General features: G+C 42.1%; 1 protein-coding gene across 1 annotated transcript; it reads right to left on the bottom strand.

Annotated features, from left to right (window-relative positions):
- Positions 1-174: 174 nt before the first annotated feature.
- LOC119331393 (probable mitochondrial saccharopine dehydrogenase-like oxidoreductase At5g39410) lies at positions 175-5,331 on the bottom strand. Its single transcript, XM_037604547.1, has 2 exons — positions 4,620-5,331; positions 175-1,119 (listed from the first exon to the last, which is right to left on the bottom strand). Exons 1-2 carry the CDS (start codon positions 5,289-5,291, stop codon positions 427-429), a joined length of 1,365 nt encoding a protein of 454 aa, XP_037460444.1. The 5' UTR covers positions 5,292-5,331; the 3' UTR covers positions 175-426.
- Positions 5,332-8,903: the final 3,572 nt, after the last annotated feature.

The raw sequence follows: 8,903 nt of genomic DNA, 5'->3' as shown, positions 1-8,903 counted from the left end.
CGCATGACGCCTCCTTGTATATAGGATCTGAACCGACTCCTCGGGCCTGCGTGCCCACTTCATGGGGCTTATATATCTGTAATCGCTGATGTAATGGATAATTAGTTAATCAAGAGAGCAAGTTTACTCTCCAACTCTGGCATGTTCCATGTAATAATCATATGAAAACTGGAACTTACGTAGACAACATTTCTTCACTTTGACGGAACTAAGCAAAGTCACGGATTACACACTTATTATATATTTCACACAGACATACGATTCACATTACACGAGCACATCTTATTCTTGTTTTTCATGTCTGGTCGTGATACTGTTTACTTCACATAAAGGACAACATGCATGTTTATTCGCAAAGCTATGACCACTGCTAGCCTGCAAGACATTCAGGTGATATGTAGTTTAGGAAGCATTAGCCTGTTCATCTTAAGGGATGGTCCTCGTGGAGATGAGGTCGAATGACAGGCCATTTTCCTCGAGGCGCTTCTGGAGATCCGTTGGCCCGAAGACAACGGCGGGCGTGTACACCCCGCCTTGCGGCAGATTGGCTCGCTGGCTAAGCAGGACGAGGGCGCACTGGACGAGGACGATCGAAGTCGTGATGTACCCGATCTCTGGGCCTGAAACTCTGGTGACAATCTCCTTGTCTGGCTTGCTTCCACACTCTAACGCGTTGGCTGAATTGATGTAGCCACGGCCGACGAACCATGTTTTGAACGAGGCGCTGCTGACCTCCGCTTCTGTTGGTCCGGTCTTTCTGAAAAACCCGAGGGAGAAGAACTCAGGGAATTTAAGCAAGAGAGACCTGCCGAAGGAGAAACCCGCCAGAATGCCAACAAAAATTGCAGTAGACAGGCACCACACAAGGCCTAGGATGGAACGGCTTCCGATCTTCACTCCGAAATGCGCAGGTTTGATAGAGGACCAGAATTCCTTCCTATGCTTCTCAAAATCTGAGGTTTCATCCGCACAAGGAAGGCCCTCGGGATGCTCTGTCACTTTTGCTAGTGTTCTCTTCACAACCACTGTGTCAGCAGAAGGTAACTTCATGGCCCACAATCCTAGTGCCTTGTCATGCTCAATCATCAACGATCCTTTGGGAGGCGGAGGACCCGGAATCTGCACAAATACAGAAATCTTAACGTCAAATGTGTTCATTAATTAATTATCCAATAGAAAACGATTCCGTCATAATTGCACACATTGGATTCACGGAATCAAGGCTATAACAAATGTGGTGCACATTTTTGCTAGGATTTTTGAACTATGAATTACTACAAAACTATTGAAGATTCTATATGCCATGCCCAATCTGTCACAACAAAGAAAAGAACAGTTAAAAATACCAGACGTAAGTTGAATTCAGATCATGGACTTGCCGCCAAGCCATTTTTTTTTTGTCTTCATAAAGCATTTTCCATCACTCCCCCATCATACGTTTGTCGGGTTTACTAAGATGAAAATTTCCAATAACTATGACATTAATTAATATATATATATTGTAACACCACGATGATGTTTATTTCCCAATAACTTTTAGACCTTTTACTCCCTTCAATATACAAGTTGTGATTTTCTGAATGGTAAATATTTTTAAGATATTTACTACATCTTGATCAGGAATATGATCACAGCGGATACTGCCATACAGCTTATTGAAGACAAGCTCATGCTGAGGGTGCTTTGTCATAAACTTCAGTTTTAGAAAATTGAAGGATGCAACTAGAATACTGACAGCAGACAAAACACGCCAACTAATATTGTCATCGGCACATAATACCAGCACATATAATACATGCATCTTCGTATATGGTCCAAATTGGCACTTCGGAAGAACCTCCAAATGTTCAGAGAGACAAATAACTGGATTTTATAATATAAAAGGTTCCAGTTTTATGATAACTAACAGAACAACACTAGCATACCTTGGACGAGACTTCCTGTCTATTCTAACTCGAGCTAAGCTAATTTCATCGTGAGGAAACGTAGCACACCCCGACTATATTTTATTTGAATTTCAATAGACAGATTAAGGAAATTCCGCATCCACTTGAGGACACAGTTTTTTCGGGTAATCCATCATCCACTTGGCTAGTGATCAGGCACGGTTTGGAACTTTTGAAGAAAGGTCTAGTTTGGAGGATAGCAAACAGACATAAATTACATATTTGGCATGACCGTTGGGTAGCACCTGTGGCCAGATCTGTAATAACGGTTAACTTAATGGTCAAAATAAACGGCGTTGACTTTCGTACCAGGTCAGCTCTGACGGGTGGGTCATGCATGTCATAAACGTGGTTAAATCGTCTAAAATGATCATCAAGTGAAACTGGTAGTGTCTTGCAACGAGGTTAGCTTAAAGTTGTAAAAGAAATTGACGTTTTCAAAATGGTAGCTTAGTGGAACACCAACCTCTAAAGTGTTAGTTTTTTTGATAAATACTCGTCAAAGGGAGATGTGGTTTCAAATGGGTCTCAGAGTTGCTAGATTTTAATGGTTGCTAGGGTATGAACAAACTTCGGATCTTCTTCTTACCAGCGGATAAACATGAGAATTGCAAGATCAGGCCGTCCTCCCGTCTTGGTGAGGATTTTTTACCCTCGGCCCCTGAAAAAAAGTGTTGTATTCTCTGTTCGGTGTGCCTACCAGATAGCTAGGCAGGATGTTCATAATTCTTCTCTTATCTCAGGGAGTAGTCAGGCAGTGGGTCAGTGTGATGGATGAAAGTCTATTTGGTCTTGCCCAGTATCATGAAAGTTCGCTCATTTGCGTGGGGAATTGCCCCAAATTCTTTGTCCACTTGGCGATATATGAAAAGGCGGCATCTGGATGTTACTGAAAAATGCCCACTTTGTGGCGTTGATGTGGAGAATTCTTTTCATGCGTTTTGTTCCTGCACAAATGCAAAGAAACTGTGGCATGCCATGTCATGGGAATGGGAGCTGCTGCAACTAATTAAAATCCAACCAACTGGTGATGAGTGATTTGTGCAGCTAATCTGTGATCTTGCTGAGCATGTTGGTGCACGCCAAATTCGGTATGTATGAAAAGAACTTGTGCATCATAAACCTGCTCCACCTGTTGAAGTCTCAGTCGGATTTTTATCGAGCTACCTAGCTACTCCTCAGTCGATCGAGGCTAGGCCTGATGCCGACCATGTGAAAGGGAAATGGATAGCTACTATATGCCAATCAGTTTTCCACACCTGGTCGCAGATGGAAGCGGCGACCTAGGAGGGTGATCAGTTGAACACTGATGGCTCCTACATGAATGGTGTTGGAGGAATGTTTATGATACTGCATGACAAGGTTGGTGCCGTTATTTTTTGTTCTTGCAATCAGCTCTTCGTGTGTTCAGTGCTCTGGAAGCAGAATTATTAGCTTCTCCCTCAGCTCGGAATTACTAGTTGGAGAAATGAATGTGTTTAGACATATTTTTATTCTAGATAGATACATTTTTATCCATTTGTGCGACAAATAATTCTGAACGGAGGGAGTATTTCAAAAGGACTTTCACTGGTGTTACAATGGAGCACTTTCTCTGTGAACATTGAGTCCAATTGCTTGGAGGCAGTAGCAATGATTAAGAGCTCAATCAGCAATAGGTCAAGATATGCCTTCTTGATAGAGGAGATCAAGAAGTTGATTGAATAACATAGTTCTTGTATTACTCACAACATCGTAGTTCTAATTTTGCTAGTCATTTTATGGCGAACTATGATAGATCCATGTAGATCCAACAATCCTATGGCTGTTTGGCTCAGACCGGGTCGAGAGGACATCAATGACATTGTTAGACGTGAGATTGTAATTCCTAAACTATGAGTAATACAAGAATTATTCTCGCAAATAAATAAGTAGAAATTCCGCATTAGGTTAGTAGGTGATCAATTTATTAGTTTCTATGATGGGTACTGTCGAGGATATACCCCGCGGTATTACCCGGCCGGGCTTGGCGACTCACTGGCGATCCGCCCGGACATGACGGTTTACATGTAACCCGCCTGAACATTGTGACTCATTGGAGACCCGGCGGGCGGATCAGACGGATAACAAGGCCCAAGGCCCAGCAGGCCGGCTTATACTCTGGTGGGCCGGCTTAAGAGAAAAGGAATGACGAATATTTCCTTTACGAGGAAGCAAGATCCGGATTTGTATTCAACTTGTGAGAAAGGATAGACTAGTCCTAGTCCTACTAGGACTCCACATGTAACCCGCCCCTTCAACATATATAAGGAGGGGCAGGGCTCCCCAAAGAGGGACGAAAAATAATCTCCAGGGCTAGACACAAAGAGTTGGCTTACCGGCGACTCCCTCATGATCATAATGAGACCTAACCATAAACAGCATGTAGGGTTATTACCGGATGATGTTTCCCGGGGTCCGAAGCTGTCTAAACCTTTGTCTTGTGTTGCGTCTCTCGATTTCGCTCAACCCCTCTCAAGCTACCACATAGATGCGTTGACCTCGTGGAAAAAAAACTATGGTGAGTACTGTTAATTCCCTCATGAGTCATTACCATCCCAACAGATTCCAATGTTAAAATATTTTTTTTAGAATCTGTTAAAATAAGTAAATCATCAATTTCAAAAGTGAATTGTAAGAATATTAGTAACTCACACTGGGCTTCGCGGGCCTCGGCCGGGACCGGCGCAGCGCTTGCAGCTGGCTGGTGTTGGCCACACCAAGAACAGCCGACTCAAACGTGGCGAAGTTCCCGACGATCTTTCTGTCCGACGACTCCAGGTTGACATACGCGGCCACGCTCACCGGCACTGACGGTGGCGTCCACTGCCTGGAGTGGAACAAGAACCCCAGGTCCGCGACGGTGGAGGCAAAACCGCACGCGGAGACAATCAGCGATCCGTTCTTGGCGGCGACCTCGTGGAGGTCGGCCTCGACCCGCTCCATGAACTCAGGCTCGCCGGAGATGTCGAGGCAGTGGGTCCCTGCTTCCGCGCAGGCTGCGGCCACCTGGCGGCCGTGGAGGCGGAAGGGCCCCGCGCAGGAGAGCAGGACGCGCGCCCGCGCGGTGACCACGGCGAGAGAGGCTTGGTCGGAGGCATCGGCGACGAGGATGGGGACGTGCGGGACGGGCCCCGGCGAGGCGGCCCAGCTGAGCGCAGCGGCGACGCGTTCCCGGCTGCGGCCGGCGAGCGCGAGGGTCCGGAGCGGGGAGGCGTTGGGGGGCAGGAACTTGAGGGCCTCGCGGATGACGTACTTGCCGGTGAAGCCTGAGGCCCCGAAGATGACGACGTCGAACACCTCCGGCCGAGGCATTGGCGCCGACATAGAGTGGGTTGGGTTCTCAGACGGGGAGACTCGGGTGCGGTGCGTTAGACTGCGAGGTGGCTTCTCCTGCTCGGTGCGACCGCTTTTTTATGTTGCTGTGGGTGTACTGGGAGTGACGCGGTCACGTTTTCACGCCTGATCCCAGCATTTTGTTGTGCTTCGTTACCGAGTAGGTGGCTGTTCGCTGTTGGCAATTCGCGTACGTCCGTAGCACGCACAGTAAGTTTTTTTTTGTTTTTCAGCCAACCCTATATATAAAGCATCTTGACATAGTGAGTCGGTACAATATCTTAAAATTGACGAAAATTATTATAATCGTGTTGTAATCGACGGCATGTTCAAGATATTGAGACAACACAACCTCTTAAAATTGATGAAGTCACTACAGGCGCCTCATAGTTGATGAGAACGTCTTCTCCTAATGAACGGACATCACTGAAAACTCTAAATTATAAATCAAAGAAAAAACGAGTACCAGTGGCAAGTCTTAGACTTAAACCCTAATAGGCTGGGTCTGACAAAAAAAAAAATCTAAACCATCTATGCGATGTTCAATTCGTGGTTTACTAGCAGGTACGTTGTCCTCGAGTGAGGGAGTTTGCACCCGTGCATTCGTTATGTGACATCGAATGAAGAGGCTTTTCTTCTTTTCGCGAGGGACATCGAATGAAGAGGTTGTGGTTTAGGAAGCACTAATTAGGATATATAGTTATGGAATGGTAAATATTTATTTGCAAGAAAGATGTTATTTGTAAACTTAATATTTTTATTTTCCAACTGAATATTTCACATGGTTGCAGGATATAGATCGAATATCCAATTCCGAGACTAGGCTCATATGATTCCGAAATCTCCACCGTTTGTTTGCATGTGGATCAACGCCCTGCATGCTGCGTATTCCAGTTTGTACTTGGGTTGTATCAGTTCGGATCAGCGTGGGTGCGCTGGCGCATCAATTTCAACGGCAGACGTTAATGCGCGGAATAGTGGTAGTGGGCACGGCCCAGTCATTTTTGTTAAGAGAATTGAGAGAGATGAGCGAATGGAAACAGATATATGAATGAACCATTAGTCTTTATTGATGATAGAAGCGGGGTATTTATACCCGAGCGGAAGTACACATGTTACTTGGGAGTCAAGTAAACTCAAAGTTACTTGGGAGCCAAGGAATTACATAGTTTCCTTGAGAGCCAATTAAGTACATGGTTGCTTGAGAACCAAGCAACCTATCTAACAGTTAACTTAATCCTAATTAGCTTTATTAATAAGCAACTATTCTATTCTTAACACTCCCCCTTGTACAACGCCTTCTTTGGTATATCCATCATCTTGACAAATTCTTTGAATAATCTTGAATGTCTCCTCCAAAAACCCTGTGGGAAAAATATGAGGAGAATAGTGCAGATATGTTGCTAAAACTCCTTTAAACCCAGTGGGTAAAATAATAAGGAGAAAATGATGCAACATATAATGATTATTGTCTCTTGATAACTCATATGAGAAAAACCTGCGAAGAAAGGAGAAAACTCATTGATGAGTTTAGAGAACAATTAATATGTCTTGAGTACTTTCTTTAAAAAAAACGATAGGAAAAATAGAAAGTATGCCATATGATGTTTGATAAGATATTGCCTCATTAAAAACCATTATGAGAAACTTTGATAGAAAACTCATAAGGGAAAAGAGTGCGATATGATATGCCATTGAAAACTCCTTTAAAACCAAGTGGGAAAAATATAAGAAGAAAATGTATGACATATATGGGCACTTGTGTTTATATTGTCTCGTTAAAAACCTTTATAAGAAACCATTAGGGAAAACTCATGAAGGGAAAAAGAGTACAATATATGCAATCTTAAGATTGTTAATAGGTTATAGATTTGGGAAATTACTACCCCTGAACTCTGCAAACCTGGAGATGTGTAATGCAAATTCCATTGATATGATCATGACGTTATGAATAATCTGTAGGATTTTCAAAGTATGTTGTTTGCATATTGTTTCCTCACTTTCTATAATTCACGAGGATAAGTAATTTTTGAGCAATGTACTTTATGATATTGCTTTTCATATAACCTATAGTTTTTGAGTAACACAAGTGGTAGAGTCTTGATAAATCAAGTTATGTGATTCTGATGAATCTTAACCACATGATTTTGAGTGTGGTTAATCATTCTGCTAAGCCATGCATATTTTGCACTGCTTTTTAGATAAAGCAATTATGTCAGAATGATAACTAGAAATAGCCATTAAAGCCCATTTAGATGACTTCCATATGAAGGCTATTCTAGCAAATTCAGTCATTGATATGGCATTGTTAGGATCAAAGAAAGAGCCAATATCATTATATCATATCATGGTCATATCTTGTATTTCCTGATGGAAATATCCAAGAATTATTGTGAGCTTGAGATATAAGCTAATATTTCTTATATCATCCATATATGCCTTTTGTTGGGGGTTGCACTCTGAACAAAGATAGCAAATATAGTGTCAGGCCTGACATAGTTTGGAATTATATGAGTGCTTTGACATTAGTGAGATATAGAACTTCAGGTCTTGATATCACTTCATTATCACCCCTAGGTATGAATGGATTTGTACCTTATCAGGGGTAGTATGACCATATTACATGTCTTTTATTGGTATGATATATCCACATTGAACTTCTCGTATATGTATTGGATATATATGTAGACTGATATGTATTCTTGAGAGAATGCTCCAGTTGTAAGCTTAAGCTAAATTTGGTTGAATCCAAATTTTCCGTCTTGAGATGATTTTATGTATTTTTAGGTCCTTTAGAGACATTGATGATGAAATCATCGATATACACTAAGTGATATGAGGAAATCAAATTTGGGATTCCCTTATTAACACATAAGCAATCATCATTCTTTGAGTAATCCTTTTGAAGAAGGAACTCATTTAGTCGGTAGTACCATATGATTTCCGACAATTTCAAGTCATAGAGTGACTTATGAAGTTTTACACAAAACTTGTTGCGATTTTCTTTTGGATTCGGAAGTATAAGCCCTTCAGGGACTTGAATAGAGATTTCTGAAATGAGTGACTCATATGAGTATGTAGCCACTTCATCCATCAACTGCATGGATATTATTATTATTTGTATTGCCAATGATATTTAGTATCGAAACATAATTCCACTCATACCAAGAGGGTATTTTACATCATAATCGATGTCGGGTCTCTGCGTGAACCCTTTTGCTACAAGCCTCGCTTTTTCACCACCTCATTGACTTTGTCTATGAATGAGAAGTTTTTTAGTATTCCATATGGAAGATACTTATGAGGAGTAGGTATTACTGTGGTAAATACTACTCATTTGTAGAGCGAGTGCTATTCTTCATTACTTGCTTCCTTTTATGTGAACCAATATGAGTACAAGAGGCACTCTACCATGGATTTTGGTTCTGGGCCCAAAAAGTTTTAGCAATTTGAGAAGAAATATATGTCGATAAATGTAGTCTTTAGTTTATATGATTCTAATGGGATCATTGAAGTTTGTGGATAAAATATTTGTTCCTTTTTAACTCCTTGTGATTTCCTACAACAAATGGAGTCAAGGTGTTTCAATCTCCCGGCATCAAA

Source organism: Triticum dicoccoides, chromosome 7A (assembly GCF_002162155.2).
Source record: "Triticum dicoccoides isolate Atlit2015 ecotype Zavitan chromosome 7A, WEW_v2.0, whole genome shotgun sequence".
Taxonomy (NCBI): Eukaryota; Viridiplantae; Streptophyta; class Magnoliopsida; order Poales; family Poaceae; genus Triticum; species Triticum dicoccoides.
The sequence above is the reverse complement of the archived record's forward strand: the minus strand, read 5'-3'. Positions and strand labels throughout refer to the sequence as shown.